The sequence below is a fragment of the Convolutriloba macropyga genome, chromosome 12 (genome assembly GCF_964194025.1).
Source record: "Convolutriloba macropyga chromosome 12, txConMacr16.3, whole genome shotgun sequence".
Classification (NCBI taxonomy): Eukaryota; Metazoa; Xenacoelomorpha; order Acoela; family Convolutidae; genus Convolutriloba; species Convolutriloba macropyga.
The window spans coordinates 35087334-35105799 of record NC_134479.1 but is presented as its reverse complement, the minus strand read 5'-3'; the positions used below and the strand labels follow the sequence as shown (position 1 = coordinate 35105799).

The 18466-nt window shown below is 32.0% G+C and overlaps 1 protein-coding gene across 1 annotated transcript in view; it reads right to left on the bottom strand.

Annotated features, from left to right (window-relative positions):
- LOC142350734 (type 2 lactosamine alpha-2,3-sialyltransferase-like) overlaps positions 1 to 16011 on the bottom strand; it is a 28539-nt gene extending 12528 nt beyond the window's left edge. Inside the window, exon 1 of the mRNA XM_075402683.1 lies at positions 15318 to 16011. Coding sequence (XP_075258798.1) covers positions 15318 to 15571 — 254 coding nt within the window. The 5' untranslated portion in view covers positions 15572 to 16011. The remainder of the gene's footprint in view (positions 1 to 15317) is intronic.
- Between the last annotated feature and the right edge of the window lie 2455 nt (positions 16012 to 18466).

The window sequence follows — 18466 nt, the reverse complement described above, 5'->3', positions numbered from 1 at the left end:
GTTATCGAGGCTAAAATTTTTGTGAACATTTCATTAAATTCCGTTGTTTCAGATCACATTTTCCGGATTTTTACTAAAAGTTTTTTTTGCCATTTTGCTAAAAATGAGTAAAAATTGTTAAAAAAGTTGTTTATAAAAAAAACTGGTTTGAGTTTTCAAGTCGAAAGAGTTTTTCTGAACCATCTGATCAAACTTTTGGACAAAAATTTAGGCTAAAATTTTTAAAATTCAGCGTTCTTTTCAACAAAAATTGCACCAATTTTGCAGCTCTAGCTCACTTCGTTTTGTATTGACGTAAGTATAGTCATTAAAACTGCTCTCGCAATCTATGGAAACTCCAAAGAGAATTATGTAAGATTCCGCTTCCTCGGAGGGTTTTCTAGAACTAAAAGTTTTGCGGTTTCTGATTTAAAACAATGTATAACAAAAATGCGACAATTTTATTTCACGTTTATTGGTAATTTATTTTATTTGACAATTATTCACATCTATAATACTAGGACAATCAACGTGTTTGGACAACTAGGGTCACCATTTGCATGGCTGGTTTTTGGGCTCATGGAGGATTCTTACGAACTAAATTTTATTCGGACTGCTTTCGGGTGCTGTCTTTTGTGAAAAAATTTTGATTTTTTTGTCCTTTTATGTTAACTGCAGACCCGATTTTTTTCAAATGATTTTCTTGCCCGTTAGCCAACTCAAATAGCACAATTACCAGTTCAGTTAAAATCTCATGGTTTCTTTGGTTTTAACACATTTTCTGCGTGAAATTGTTGGTGAAATTGTCAGAGTTCCGTCTGTATTAATGAGTATTTAAAAGTCTTACGACTTAGTCTTTTTCATTATAGGCCCATTGGCGTTAAAAATCTCATAAAAAGCAAAAAATATATCTAATATGTTTCAGTTATTATCTTAAGGCTGCTCTAATTATAAAAAAAACTATTGAAAAAAAATTCTCGTTAAAATCATTCTCCTTCATAACTATTTTATGTTAATAAACCTATAGCCCAGTGACAGCGGAGACAAATATTATTGCGTTCTCATGGCCTACAATTTTGTCATCATAGCGGCCTTGTGTTTTATGGAACGGTTTTTTGGCCTTGATACTACAAGTTTCGCTAAGTTTTTTCTTTAATTTTTAGATTTTTGCATAGTTTTGCGATTAATTATTTTTGTAGTGTCAAATTAATCAAATTATTAACAAGTCTTATCATTATTTATTTTCTAGGAAGTCTCAATAGGAAATTTCGAATATTTTTGTATCTACTCATCACGGATTGCATTTTCTCACACCGATTCAACACAGTTTTCTCTCAAAATTTACTGGATTCTTTTGTTGGTATTTTTCATTCTTTTTGTGGACGTATGGCATATTCTCTCTTATGTCAGATCAAAATAGCTTCCTTGGGTGGTAAAAATGGAACTATTTAAATATTTCAGTGCAATGCTAATGCTTTTCATGACCTAAATTAGTTGTTTTCTAACAATTTAAACAAATGTAACCAAAATTACCGTTCTTCTTATTTCTTGTTTACCTGATAACTATTCTTTTTAGCGAGTTAAACAGGTTCGACTCTAAACAAATATAGTTCTTTATCGGAACCATTAATTAAGTTTTTCAATTTTGTCTGCATTTGCCATGCCTTTTATAGACTACAGATGTATTTTGAAAACCGGCAGAGGTCTCTCAGAAAATTTCGGGGGTTTAAGGGAGAATTTTTGACGATTTAGGGTGATAGCTGACGATTTTCATGCTTATAAAATTACTTGTTTTCAAAAAATTAACTCTAGTTTGTAACTTTGACCATTTTGCTCTTTTTGTCGAAGTGTTAAGTAGTCTCATCAACGGCATGTGATATGACAAATTGTTGGTGTTTGAAAAGCGTAATTGAAAATATCCATTTTTTCAGTGAATGGATTGAGCTCTAAACGACTCCGAAACTGTTTTCTCAGAAAATTTAATTATTTTCTTATTTTTTTATGTATTCGTTGCTTTTTGTCGTACGACGTTATATGGTTAAGTACACACCTCAATGGTTTCATGCGTTATGGATGTTTAAGTGACAATATTAGACGATTTATTTTGATAGTTGATTGTATTCATGAATTCAAAATTATGTGTTTTCAAAAAGATAACTACTTTTTGGAATTTTGACCCTTTTAGTTATTTTTATCTAGTTTTAAAGTTGTCCACCATTGAAACTGCATATCACATTGCTAGCGTTGAAGAGGCAAATTAAACATATCTAAACTTTTCGCTGAAAAGAATATGCTCTACCCGGCTCCGAAACCTTTTAATCGAAGAATTTAAATTTTTTTTTTGCTTTTTGTCGGTTTTTGAACTCGATGATTGTTTTATTATAAAAACAGAACTCAATGGCTTCTTATCATGGTTTAAAAGAAGCATTGCAATATTCTGAGTTAATAGTTAAAGATCTAAGGGTTTTTCTAACTTTGAAACCATTTCTTTTTAAAAAAAATTAAAGCTTAATTTTTGACTTCGTCATTTTCTTTAACTTGGTCATCTTCTAATTGTTACCTAGAGTTATTTAAATCCAAATTCTATTTTTTGTTCAAAAAATACAAATTTATTTGTAAGTTTTATAAGATGCTTTTTGGACTTTGTTATTAGGTATATTTAATTTTAAAAAAATTGAATTGTGGCAGTACTTAATACTTGTTGCTTATATTTGATTGTGCTATTTGTCTTGTCTCGTAGTCCTCTTAATAAAAGGTCCGTTAGGCTCTCTAATAGCTACACTAATGTAATTGCTTATTGGTTTAAGTTTAAAGCAATGATTTGTTCGTACACCAGTGATTACATTTGGAACATTTTGTGAATTTTTGAGTTTTGTTCATCTGTTCCCCATTTGGTAGACAATTAAAAAAAAATTGGATGAGCGGGGTCGGAGCTTTATGTACAAACGCACATCATCGAGCCTCCTTGTTGGCCTATGAAGCCTTTGTCTTAAAAAATTGATGTAACGAACTGCAAATCATTATTTTTTATCACTGTTTTTACCAGTACAAGATAATTATAGCGAAAACCGCTGCTGCAATTGGAATTTTCACTTCTTTAAAATTCTTGTTCTAACAAAGTAATCTCTCAATGTAATTTCCAGGGAAATAAATACAGCAATGAAAAAACAAAACTTTTGGTCACATTGTTTTTCGATTGGTTTTAGTATCCCTACCATTAGTACACTAAATTTCAAACATCATTGTTTTCAGAAATTGCTCAAAAATCAGAAACGTCAACGGCAACCCCTTTTCTGTTTCTTGAAAAACATATACAAGTCATAAGTGGAGTCACTGAAAGCCTGCAAGCAATAAACTTGACAATGAAAAAAGTCAGAAAAGCGCAAAAAGGGTTTAAACAAAAAATCAATACTTTCTGGATGGTGAAAAATACCTCAAGACAGTAAATGGTTCATTGAACCTTGGAGTCTTTATCCAGGATATTTACCTAAATTACTTGTGCATTTGTTGGGGACAAAGGAAAATTTATGGTTCTTTCCCTGAGGGTGTCAGAAAAAGAACAGATTCGTCCCTTTTTATTGTTTTAAAACAAGTAAAACACAATAACCAAAATTATTAATTCAACTTGCAGTTATTTAATTTAGAGGTTTACGCTCATGTTTTTAGACTAATTTTAACTCGGGCGAAATAAAAAATTTGGCAAACTTACCGAAAACACTTTAATAATACATGCTTGTATAAAATGACGTATGTAAATCCGTTCGTACCATATCGCGTTTCTAAAACTTGCTTATTTTAATTAAACTCCGTAAAGGTTTTTAGGACTACTATTCAAGTGTGATGAATTTGAAAAGTGTATAAAAACTTTTTTAATAAATTTTAATAAAACGCAATTCTTTTAGCACAGATTAGCTGCTAGGAAGTTTAAAGCAATTTTTTGTTTGTACACCAGTAATTTTTTTTTGGAAAACTATGTGAATTTTTGAGTTTTGTTCACCTGTTCCCCATTTGGTAGACAATTAAAATAAAAGTTGGGATGAGCGGTTTTGGTGCTTTATGTACAAACGCACATCGCCGAGCCTCCTTGTTGGCCTATGAAGCCTTTGTCTTAAAAAATTGATGTAACGAACGGCAAATTATAATTTTTTTACCACTGTTGTCATTCTATACCAGTACTAGAAAAACCGCTGCTGCAATTGGAAATTTCACTTCTTAAAAGATCTTGTTCTAAAATTCTAATTTCTCAATGTATTTTCCAGGGAAATAATTACAGCAATAAAAAAAAACTTTTGTTCACATTATTTTTTCGATTGGTTTTAGTATCTCTACTATTAGTATACTCAATTTCAAACATCATTGTTTTCAGAAATTGCTCAAAAATCAGAAACGTCAACGGCAACCCCTTTTCTGTTTCTTGAAAATCATATACAAGTCATAAGTGGAGTCACTGAAAGCTTGCAAGCCATAAACTTGACAATGAAAAAGTCAGAAACGCGCAAAAATGGTTAAAAACAAAAAATCAAAATTTTCTGGATGGTGAAAAATACCTCAAGACAGTCAATGGTTCATTGAATCTCGGAGTCTTTATCCAAGATATTTACCTAAATTATTGGTGCTTTTTTTGGCGACGAAGGCAAATTTATGGTTCTTTCCTTGGGGGGGGGGGGGTGTCAGAAGTCAGAAAAAGAATAGATTTGCTCCTTTTTATTCTTTTAAAGCAAGTAAAACAGAGAAACCAAAATTAATAATTCAATTTGAAACAAAAATATTGTAGTCAATTAATTTAAAAGTTTACGCTCATGTTCTTAAACTTATATTAACTCGAGTTTAACTCAGGTTTAACTAAAAAATGTTGCACCGTTACTGAAAACACTCTATTAATACATGCTTGTATAAAATGACGTATATAAATACGTTCGTACCATTTCGCGTTCCAAAAATTTGTTTATTTAATATAAATTCCTTTAATGTCTTCAAGACTACTATTCAAGTATGATGAACTTGAGAAGTGTATAAAAAATTTAATTATTTAATTTTATCAAAACGCAATTCTTTTAGCACAGATTAGCTGCTAGGAAATTTAAGGTAATTTTTTGTTCGTACAACGGAAATTTCTTTTGGAAGATCATGTGAATTTTTGAGTTTTGTTCACCTGTTCCCCATTTGGTAGACAATTAAAATAAAAGTTGGGATGAAGGGTGTTGGTGCTTTATGTACAAACGCACATCGCCGAGCCTCCTTGTTGGCCTATGAAGCCTTTGTCTTAAAAAAATGTTGTAACGAACTGCAAATTATATATTTTTTACCACTGTTGTCATTCTATACCAGTACAAGAAAAACCGCTGCTGCAATTGAAAATTTCACTTCTTTAAAATTCTTGTTCCAACAAAGTAATCTCTCAATGTAATTTCCAGGGAAATAATTACAGCAAAAAAAAACTTTTGTTCACATTTTTTTTCGATTGGTTTTAGTATCCATACCAATAGTACACTCAATTTCAAACATCGTTGTTTTCAGAAATTGCTCAAAAATCAGAAACGTCAACGGCAACCCCTTTTCTGTTTCTTGAAAAACATATACAAGTCATAAGTGGAGTCACTGAAAGCCTGCAAGCAATAAACTTGACAATGAAAAAAGTCAGAAAAGCGCAAAAAGGGTTTAAACAAAAAATCAATATTTTCTGGATGGTGAAAAATACCTCAAGACAGTCAATTGTTTATTGAATCTTGGAGTCCTCATCCAAGATATTTACTTAAATTACTTGTGCATTTTTCGGCGACAAAGGAAATTTTTGGTTCCTTCCCTGGGGAGTGGGGTCAGAAAAAGAATAGATTTGCTCATTTTTGCTCTTTCAAAACAAGTAAAACACAGTAACCAAACTTAATAACTCAACTTGAAACAAAAATATTGTAGTTATTTAATTTAAATATTAAAATATTTAAATTAAAGTTTTAAAAAAAATGTAGTTATTTAATATAAAACTTTGTAGTTATTTAATTAATGCTTGTATAAAAAGACATATATAAATCCGTTCGTACCATTTCGCGTTCCAAAAAAAGTGCTTATTTTAAATAAATTCCTTAAATGTCTTTAAGACTACTGTTCAAGTGTTCTGAATTTGAGAACTGTTTAAAAAATTTTTTTAATGAATTTTATCAAAACGCAATTCTTTTAGCACAGATTAGCTGCTAGGAATTTTAAGGTAATTTTTTGTTCGTACAACGGAAATTTCTTTTGGAAGATCATGTGAATTTTTGAGTTTTGCTCATCTGTTCCCCATTTCGTAGACAATTGAAATAATAGTTGGGATGAGCGGGGTTGGAGCTTTATGTACAAACGCACATCACCTAGCCTCCTTGTTGGCCTATGAAGCCTTTGTCTAAAAAATTGATGTAACGAACATCAAATCATTTTTTTTTATCACTGTTTTTACCAGTACAAGATAATTATAGCGAAAACCGCTTCTGCAATTGGAAATTTCACTTTAAAATTCTTGTTCTAACAAAGTAATCTCTCAATGTAATTTCCAGGGAAATAAATACAGCAATGAAAAAACAAGACTTTTGGTCACATTATTTTTCGATTGGTTTTAGTATCCCTACTATTAGAACACTCAATTTCAAACATCATTGTTTTCAGAAATTGCTCAAAAATCAGAAACGTCAACGGCAACCCTTTTTCTGTTTCTTGAAAATCACATACAAGTCATAAGTGGAGTCACTGAAAGCTTGCAAGCCATAAACTTGACATTGAAAAAGTCAGAAACGCGCAAAAATGGTTTAAACAAAAAATCAATACCAATACTTTCTGGATGGTGAAAAATACCTCAAGACAGTCAATGGTTCGTTCATTGAATCTTGGAGTCCTTATCCAAGATATTTACTTAAATTATTTGTACTTAAATTATTTTTCGGCGACGAAGGCAAATTTATGGTTCCTTCCTTGGGGGGGGGGTCAGAAAAAGAATGGATTTGCTCCTTTTTATTCTTTTAAATCAAGTAAAACACGGTAACCAAAATTAATAATTCAACTTGAAACAAAAATATTGTAGTTTTTTATTTCAAAGGTTTACTCTCATCTAACTTTCGCTCATTTACGCTCATTTAACGCTCATCTTAGCTTTACGCTAATATTATCTCGGGTTTAACTAGGGTTTGACTAAAAAAAGTTGCACACTTCCCGAAAACACTCTAATAATAGATGCTTGTATAAAATGACGTATATAAATCCGTTCGTACCATATCGCGTTCCTAAAACTTGCTTATTTTAAATAATTTCCTTAAATGTCTTTAAGACTACTATTCAAGTATGATGAATTTGAGAAGTGTATAAAAACTTTTTTTAATGAGTTTTATTAAAACGCAATTTTTTTTGGCACAGATTAGCTGATAGGAAGTTTATCTGTACTTTCAAGCATCTAAAAGATACAAGTTATTATAACAGGACATGTCAGCAAAACAGTTTTCAATCTTTTCTCCAAAATCTTTTCCACATGTTTTCAAACGGAGTTGATCTCAGCAAACAAACTAAATCCAAAAGTAGCCTCTTTTTTTAAAAAAAATTCGTTATCAAAAAAGTGTCTCAAAACTTTTTGTTCAGCCTACTGAACTCAAAGATAATTAAAACTTGGATGCTCGTTAAGTTGCGTTCGCACATGATGTTCAGCCCGACGTCATCGACACTTTTGACTTAATTGTCAACCAAACGAAGACATAATAAAAAAGATGTTTGAAAAAACGTTTAAAAACCAAATTACTTATTGAATTACATAACGCCATGCCTCATTACAGCGCTGAGGGGATCTTTCATTGAAAAAACTACGGGAAAAAACAACCAACAAAAGAAGCAAAAACAAAAATTAAACGGCAAAAACTAAGTATCTAAATTTGAACGCACCTGGTAACAACGCTAATATGCAATTTTATAATACCTTAACTGCACATTTTTACTTTGTCCATACTATACAGCAGATGGCAATTTTCCTTAATGAGACTAGGCAACAAAGTCGACAAAAGGAAATAATAAGGTGAAATTGAAAAATCAATCAACTTTTTTAAACCAAATAATTTCTAAAGTCTTAAAAATCATTAGCTTTTAACAAAATAATTCATGATAAGTTTACTAAACATTCATTATGCAACGAATAGGACCTGTCGTTCGTTAGATTAAGTCATAGCAACGGACTACAGAAGCAAAAAAAACTCAAAAAATTAAACAAATTGCGAAAACACAAATTATTGAAGCCATTAAAATCATTAGCTTTTATCTGAATACTATGCATTCTTCGTTCCATTTTCAATCATTCTAATGCAACTAAAATTATACTGCAAGGTTAAATAAGTGCATTTGGGCCACATTTGAAAATCATTGGGATCTGTTTTTACGCGAATGTGCTAAAAAAGAAAAAGAGACACAAGTACACATCTAAAAACTTTATTTAAACGCATATTGTCCACAAACAAAACATCAGTTACGACTTGATATTACCGGTCATTTAAATTTGTGGAATACAAAAAAGTGAATTAGACCTTTCAATGGTGAGAATAAGCTACAAGTTGACGATAAAAAACAACAAAAACTGAAAAAATTAAAAAATCTTTGAAAATGTATAGTAACATAAATTTGAGACTATTTGCTATAAAATGACTGCTTTGGGTAACATCAATCCTCGAATACTCAATTACAAGCTTTTGAGATTGTTCAGCATTTTATGCCTACTTAAAGATAAAAAATAGGCAAAAACCACTAATTCAAATGAAATTGAGCGAGAAAATTGTCGAAGCAATTAAAAAACAACTTTTCGGTTAGGTCTTTTCTATCTTCCATTAAGATTTTCAGAACTTTATCTTCTTTGTTTCATTATGACTTCAAAATAGCAATACATATGAGCAAATACATTGAAACCACGAAATTTCTGAAAAACCTGTAGTATCAATGTCATTAAACTCAATTACTTTCAGAGAAAGGCAATAAAACCGCTCGATGGGAGCATAAGAATTATGCCCCGAAGGGACGACTAAAATCTTTGTCGTTGACAAGTCATCGATACGGTAAGAGATTACAATAAGTCATTGACTAAGAAAACAACAACAAATACAGGCAAAAACCAAAAATTCAGTAGAAAAGTGCGAATAGAAAGTGTCGAGGCCACTTAAACAATAAGCTTTTCTTTGAAAACTTTATCTACGATCCATTGAACATACTTTCTAAATGGAACTAATTGGAACTAACACTAATAAGATAATGTGATGGTGATGAGATTTCAGAAGAACCACAAACAAGTCCAAAAATTTTCCAAATGTCCAAAAAAATTTATGAAAACTCGCGCATCTAATTTATCAAACCACTAGTTAGACGATAAAGCCGAAAATTCTATATTTTTTTGCTGAACTAGGAAAAAAGGAGTTCCGGTAATTACTGAGGCTTTCGTACATTTCATGAAGTTAAATTTACGATTGGTTAAGGTTCAAAAAAAATTTTTCGAAAAATTATTTTTGAAGATTTAACAGCCATTAAATTCGGTAGCTTCAACAGAAGTCAACAAATACGCTCAGTCATGACTCGATAGAAAAACAAAGATGTCTGTCTTGCATGGGTAATCAATAAGATATCATAAAAAGTCTTATTACTATGAAAACAACAACAATTACAGGCAAAAACCAAAAAATCAGTAGAAAAGTGCGAGAAGAATGTGTGGAAGCCATTTAAACAATAAGCTTATCATTGAAAACATTATCTATGATCCATTGAACGTACTTTTTAAGCCAATTGAAACTAGCACGAATAAGAAAATGTCATGAGATTGCAGAAGAACCGAAAGGAAATCCAAAAACTTTCCAAGTGTCCGAAAAATTTAAGAAAACTCGAGCATCGATTTTATCAAACCAATAGTTAAAAGATAAAGCTGCAAATTAGATTATTTTTGTTGAAGTAGGAAAGAAGGAGTTCCGGTAATTACTGAGACGTTCGTATAGTTCACGAAGATAATTTCAAGACTGGTTAATGTTCAAAAACTTTTTGCAAAAAATTATTTTTGAACTCTTAACAGCCATTAAATTCAATAGCTTTCAAAAGAAGTCAACAAATACACTCAGTCATGACTCGATAGAAAGACAAAGATGTTTTTCATGCATGTGTAATCAATGAGATATCCCAATAAGTCTTATGACTATGAGAATAAAAACAAACACAGAAACCAATAATTCATTAGAAAAGTGCGAGAAGAAAATGTCGCAGCCATATAAACCATATCCTTTTATCTGAAAATTTAAAATCTTATGTATGCTCCATTTAACATCTTCTTAAAACTTTCTCAATGGTAGCTGTCAATATTAGGATAATGTGATAAGATTTCAAAAAGATTCAAAAATACAAAAAAATCCAAAAATTTTAAAATTGTTTTTGAAATCTTGTGTCATCGAAGTCATAAAACCAAAAGTTAGAAGATAAAACTGCTAAACAGATTAGTTTCTGTTGCAGTAGAAAGGGAGAGGATCCTCTCAGTACGGAGACTGACTTACAGTTTAAAAAAACTAAGTTTATGGTTGGTTTATATTTTAAAAAAATTTGTTCGAAAATATATATATATATATATATATATATAAAGTCTTAACAGTCATTTGCTGTCCAATCAAATTACTGAATAGCTTCACTAATGCCCATTACAAAACCCATCGCACTTTCAGTCAACGATTCTATGCCATAGGGCTCCAAAAATTCAGTGAAACCTCAAAAAGAGAATCAAAACTTCTTTATAAATTACAAAAGCTCTGAGTCGAAGCCATAAAAATATGTGCGATTCCTTGAAAACGTGTTTTTTGTTCATTAGGCGTCATTTTACTTTAAATGAGGTTTATCATTAACCAAACATTGATATGAAAAGTGGCCAGTCTATAGGTGACCTGAAAATATGAAGTTTTCTAAAAACAAACAGCTCTCAAATAGAATTCGATTTTTTTTTCAATAAAAAACTTCTCTATGAGACCATGACTAGTCTTTTTTATCAGCCTTTGTGTTTCAGGAATCCGAAATTGATGCTTTTTGTGGCGTGGAATGTAATTTTGAATGAAAATTTTTTAAAGAATTGATCATAATTTGAAGAAAAATTACACTAAAAGTGAACGAAATCATACCAAATATGACGTGTTCACACAAAAATTCAATCCTCGATAACTCCTGGAAAAAAACGAAATTCGAAAAAAATTCTATTTTCATATTCTAGGCTGGACGAGCTTTTTAATGATACCACTCACATTTCTCGACGATAAATATATCGATCGGCCAAAATTGACTGAACAAAAAATTGAATTTGAGTATATAGTTCCCTCCCCCACAAGTGGGGTCGGAAAAAAATAACTTCTGTAAATGAAAATTTTTATGTATGCAAAAAATTCTGTAAATCCTCATTATTATGAGAAAAACAAAATATCAAAACTGTTTGCGTTCAAAATCATCCAATTTCGTTGTAAACATTTTTGTTTTCGCCACATTCTTTATCTTCGAGCTTTTTGTTCTAATACAGAAATTACACTTCAATTTATTCCACCACAATCACTGCATGTGCCATATGAAATTTTCATCCGTTTTTCTCATTCTCTAACTGTTCTGAAGAAATCATTTAATTAAAAAGAAAAAAAAATGAGGATTAAAAACATCCTTGAAATGCATCGTGATCAATTGATTCAAACTCGGAAACAAAGTCATATAAGTTTTACTTTTAGTTATTGGTTAGAGAATTTCTCGTTGGAGTAAGTGTCAGTAAGAACATGTTAGTCTTCATTCTACGATCAAAATTTTTTGGTCCAATCTGATGAAAACACTGACCTGCTTATTGACAGAGTTGACATTGCAATGGGATAAAAAACGAAAGTAAGAAATTGATTGACAGCACTAGTTTTTGTCCTAGAATCGGATGTTCATGTGTTATTCTTTTAATAATTGATAGATAGATACAACAAATTTAACCCCTTTGTTTCAGTGTTACACGGTCTAAAACTGATACTAATGAAAACCTGTAAAAGAATTCGATTTTTTAAGTATAACATTTGAATTCGTTTCGCTCTTTCCACTTTCACGCCAATTTAGCCACGAGTTGAAAAGTTCATCACTGAAGAGGCATTGCAATAAAGTTATGAGCAGAAAATTACCCGCATTTTTTCTTCACTAGGCATTAGTTTTGCTCAGACTCGATTCTCCTATAGTTTTCTGTTTGTAGCTCCGCCATAGCCAGTCCCCAGCCCGGATGAAAAGGAGAAGGGAAACAACACCAGAAAATACAGGAATATCTCAAAACTTGGTTTTTTCAACCAGCTTGAGATAAGTTTGCGACATAATGTTATTTTATCATCATCCTAAAGTCTGCGCTCAAAAAATTAATCTCGATAATGATCAAATTTTAGCTCGTTAATGATCAAAACTTAGCTCGATAATGATCAGAATTGAGCTCGTTAATTATCAGAATTAAGCATGTTAATGATCAGACTTTAGGCGGACTTCGACTAGGAAGCTCGTTCATGTAGACATTTTTAATATTGCGCTCGTCCATGTAATCAAAAACGCTTCCCCCCGTTTTGGGTTTTTAAATGTCTGATCAAAAACGCAGACCTCCAACCTGGGAAGAGTTTACTAATTGTATTAAGAACCACAAATTCAAGTGAGTTGTCATTATCAGCTATCCTAAAAACAGAAAAGTGACAATGAAAGTTTTTTGTATGCTCCAGATTGCAATATTTAGCTCCAACTAACTATAAAACTACAACCATTGCTGATTAATTTTAAAACCGAATTACTCGTTGTTTTCGATTTGTTTTGAAAACCTAATTTGATTGTTGAAATCAGAAGAAAAAATCAATTGTTTAAATTTATCTGCGAAAATTTTAGTGTAACTAAAAAAGTAAACCAAAAATCTGTTATCAGACGCGTTACTTCAGCAGTTGCACCACCAGTGAAAAAGGTTTTATTTCCTGCTCTAATCTACCGTTGATGCGCATCTTGTTTTTTTAAAAACTTTTTTGCTCAATCTAAAAATTTGGCGAATGACCAACTCAAACAAGTTTCGGGTCTTTCCCATTATAGCCCCCCCATGAAATTATAGCCCCCCATTATGGTATAATTACCATGATTGGGGGGGGGGGCTATAGGTTATCTGACCACTAAGCTGGGGGGGCTATAATGGGAAAGAACCCAAGTTTCTATCCATCGAGATACTCCAATCTCAACCTTTGATTGAAACATCAATTATTTCCTGAAAAAATGTCCATTGTTCTTCCTCAATGTTCTTATCTCAAAGATTGCAAATCTCAGTTCTCTGTTCACTGAATTTTATGCAGACTTCAACTTTTTGTACATCTCAACAGAAATGTTTTCAGACGAGCTTACATTTTTTCAAATGCATTATTTGAATGAAAAAATGTTCATCGATAGTATTTTGCAAACTAACAAAAAATCAATATGGAATGGCCTCTTGCTAGAGCAGAGCATGGTCTTCTTCCGCATCGCTGAGTTGCAGTTGTGTTTTATTCAGAATCCTTTATGCAAAACCACGTGTGACCTAGTAAAGAAAGATTGTCTGATTGAGGATATGTAGTCAGCAAAGAAAAAGTTCTACGGCAAACAAAAAAATTGGGAGCTCGTTCAAAAAATATATGAAAAATTCTCAAACTTCTTTTTTGAATCTTGAGCTCAGTTAGGCAAGAAAAAATGAGAGCGCGTTTTTTTCAGAAAATGATTATAATTAACTGAATCGCTCACATTAGTTCGTGAGTGCAGCTGACTTTTATCTGATAGTTTGGGACATAAAATTCAGTGGAAAAAAAGATATTTGAATAACATAGAAAAGTAACAATCAACATCGTGCAACTGATACCAAACACTAGATTTCGAGATTTTAGTCCTTTTAAGATTTTTCTCCGAAGACTTCAATCATAGTTTCTTTTTTCTTAATTTAATTTTGTAAATTGGAGAAACTGATTATTGTGGAACTTCCAGAGAATTCAGCAAATCATCATTCCAAATTATTTTAAAAATTTAAATTGTTATTAAAAACTGGAGTGTTTTTTTTTTAAAAAATACTTATTGTTGTAATACAATTGCTCCTTTTTTTGATGGATCTTGGTTTCTTTTTTTCTTCTGGATACTACTGATATTTGATTAACATGAAAATTGCCTATATGTCAAGTATGAGCATAAAACTGCCATTAGAAGTCTTGTGGTTCCATAATTTTTTTACAAGCATAAAATTGTAATAAAATACTTCGAATAAATCAGTTGCAGTAGTTTCCAAAAACTTTTCTGTATATTCTTCGCTTTTACCTCTACCAAAAATTGATCAGTATCCACTGTGTTTTTGCTATTTTTAAAAATTTGACAAACTTGAGAGATTTAACAGACTCAGTACCACTATAACATGTATCAGTATTTTGTGTCCAATGTTTTTTTGTCGGGTTTTGAATATTTGTCAACTATGATTAATAAATCTTGAATGTGAAGAGGACTTGCTGTGAAGAAGTCCTGGCTGGGGGAAGAAAAAGAACAGTTATTGGCAGATCAGGCTACTTTGCCTGACGTTTTTTTGAACGTTTACTTAATGTTTAAATCACCCAACGTCTTCCTGTTTATAATTCAAGACAGACGAATGGGAATTTGATGCTGCTTCTTAATTTTTAATTGACTTCGTTTCTTGGGTTGCGTTGAAAAGTGAAAAATTTGACAAGACGAGGAGTTCAATACCTGAGAACGCATAATTGTGCAAAAACTCACGTCACTGAGTCGGCTCAAATCCGAACATGTACGTTTTTAGCTCACTCAAAGATAATAATGAATACGTTTTCTAACACTTCTTTACGACAATATTGATAGATAAAAAAAAATTTGAAAAACTTAGCTATTTTCCAGTATACCCTCAGCTTATGGACATATGACATATAGACCCCCCTTCCCTCCCCTCCCCCGCCCCTATTAAGGTAAGTGTGAAATGATGTGGAAAAAAAGGGGATTTGAGGCTATAATTTCCGCCATCATGGAACACATGCCAAAACACAGTAATTCATTTTACGGGTAGCAAATAATATGAATTTTGGGGCGACTAAACTTTGGGGGCATCCGGAAATGCCACCTGACGATTGAAGTTTGAGGGTTCTATATATTTTGCTCCTCAACCTAAGCTGGAGTTCACAAAAAGAATAACCTTTAAAAACTTTGGTTATTTCCCATTATAGCCTCCTATTATGGTATATCTAAGGTACTTTGAGGGAAGGGGATACATTACATGACCACTAATTTTTCATTGGGGGTCACAGTAAATAACTTGGGGCAGTAACTATCAACTAATAGGAACTAACGTGGATCGAAGCTTGCGAGGCGACACAATAGCCCGATTCATGTCATAAACTGAGAAATTATTCTGAGCTTTAACCGGTAAAACCCTCAACCAAGAATATAAAGCAATATCACTGATAGCTAAAGTTAGTGAGCCATCTAAAGTTGTATTTGCAAGAAATCGAATTGAAAACTGAAGATCAGAAATCATAGTTATTGACACGGCAATCAAAACACAGAAAATCAATGAAAACATAAGATAACGAGCTTTTTTCATGACTTTACTGACCAACGGAGCACCTGTTAAGTTTTAAAGTTAGTTTTCTCAGCTCAATTGAATCTCAATTCGGCAGAAGAGTTTATACAAATTTTTGGAGAGAAATAGAAAATAATCAAGTTCTGTAACGATAGATAAATTGCGTACAGGTGAAGATAGAGCGAAAAATTTGAAGTAAGAATTGCATTAGCTTTGAAGCAATTCAAATCAGAGCACTTTCAAATTCCATGGCTCCTCAAATTTTAATTGCGTCTGAAAGGAAAAAGAATATAATTTGAAATAGTATCTAAATCCACCAAAAAATTATTAAACTTTGCAAACAATAAATTATGAAACGTTTTCGGGCAACTTTTCCCCAAATTTCAGAAAAAGTACAAAAAGATATCCGTTTTTTAATGAATGCTTTTTTGGTGATTCGTTATTTTGTTGTTTATGTTTGAACGAAAAGAAAACAGGAAAGAAGTGAATACATTAGTGGGGGCTGTTATCAGAGGAAACGTATGTGTTTTAGTCTTCGAAAGTGGTTTTTTTCCCAGCTAAAACCTTTTCCTCAGCCCGTGGGTTTCCTATCAGCAACATTTTTCAGTATTTTCTCCTTCTTGAAAGGAAAAGCAATTAAATTTTTTAAAGGAAAGGTATAGCCGACCACATAGTACCTGCCGATATTTTTCAAACTTAAGCTTTTCATAACGAAATATGGCGATTACTGTTCGAATATGTTTGCCATTTTATTTACGTTAGATCTATTGTACAGATTTCTCGTAAATGTGAAATGATTTTCATTTTACAGGAAGTGAAAATGGTTCAGCAGGGGGCTGAACAAATTGTTGCGAACTGAGATTGAAAATTAAAATTATGACCAGGCCGAGATATTCTGATGTTCAAAGTTCATAATTATACTTTAGCACATGAGCAGAAAAAAGTGGCCGTGAACATGAATGATGCCTCGAATGAACTTAGTTCGAATTTAGGCGACTAATAATAGAAATAATATATGGAAGAAATGAAAATTCGGCCATCATTAGCAAGTGGCAGGAATTTTGGATAAATTTGGAAGTGAAGTCGTGAACATCTCGTTTGTTATATTTTGCCCCAAAAAAACTAGGCAAAAATTAAGCTGCAAGTCTATTGTGAAATGTACGTCTCTGGTTGAGACGCGTAAATTTCATTGACTCTTAAACTGAAATGTATTGAAATTTGCACTGATGGAATAAATTTTCCGTAAATGTGCTATTATAGTTACAAATTTATTTAAACTAAGCATTATCAATTTATTAAATATTTAACCGTTAGGTTATTTTGCCTGAATTTACATACTTGCGGTTGAAAAAAATGATAACAAAACCATATCTGTGATTTCAACAAGACAACGCATAAGAGTCTGCCCGTTGTACGAGTGCAATAAACGTCTGATGTTTCTCACCGAAAAGTAGTGATTGCTCAGAAAATAATTTTTTTAAATTTTAAAAATGATTTTGATGTAATTGTTTCCGAGCGGATAGAGCACGTTTATTTATAATTTATCACACTCAACAGAAAACTTCAAAACCACCTATCTCTCATAATTTTCATATTCAAACCTTAAAAGTCTATACTTTCCACTCTTTTGAAAAAATGAATTTGATGAAACTTCATCAAGAAACTTCATCAGGTAACTTCATCAAGAATACCCTACTATAGACGTCGACCTATGAAAGGACCATGAAAGACCAAAAATTGGTATGATTAAACCATGCTGGACCCAAAAGAGCTATGAAAAGAACTTTGCTCGACTTTATTATTCACCTGGACTTATTCTCGACCCAAACCTTGTCACTGTGGACATGCTTGATCCAAAAAGTTAAGCTGGAGTTTTGCTCGACCAAACTCGGGTTCTGGACTTCTCCTCGATCGAAACTTTTGAGGAGTCAAATCATAAGTCTAGAAGAAATCTTTTCGTGGGTCTTTTTTCACCATGTTTAATACATTGTCAAATCATGGGTCAAACAAAAGTCTTTTCATGAGTCTGCATTTTTGCATCAAACATTTTACGTGCATTGTTATTGCTCACTTTTGCTTATAATGTGGTAAGCAGGTCTGCTCCACCACCTTTTGCGATTCTGAGGAACCATCAATCTGTCAAAAAAATGCAGTTTATTATTAAGAACTGATAGTTCATAACTTTAGAAAGGAAAACCAACGAATAACTCCACACTTTTATCATGGCTGCAGTGGTGCAATGCTGTTTAGTCTTGATCCGCTGCTGCTTCAGTATATGTAGCAGCCAATTAAAAATACAAATTTTTTCCAAATTCGCAAAAAAAACAGACTTTTGAAATGACTTTTTTTCTATCCATATAAAGATCCGCTCGGCCCAAAAACCCAGCAAAATTAACATGAAAAGACTTTTGCTGGACTTGAACTAAGAACCTCGATTCTGTTGTTTTGGTCAATATTGACCCCCTCCCCACTAGACTGTTAGGGTCTTATCTTAAGTCTAGTTCTGCACTAGGGTATTGCTAAGACACTGGTTGTTAATTATCTCAAACACATAAAAAGGCTAAACTTGAGAAATCTTGAAATGGAAAAAAAATTGAATCAATTCTTTTGAAAAAGTGTTTAAGGTTTTCTTCAAATGCAATATTTAACCTCAAAAGTACATCTACACACACCATAAAAAACCCTTTAGGGCCCTTATAGGACCCCATTATATGTCAAACCTAACAGTCTCCAAATAAGAAGCTATATTATCAGTTACAAACTTAAACTGAGACGAATTTCATTCAGCTCACATTTCTATTCTGCTATTGTAAAAAAACGCTCATTGAAACCACGCATATCTCATTTATGAGCCATAGTTTCATTTTTGAATAGCCTAAACAACAACAACTAAAATAATATTTACAACCTCGATTC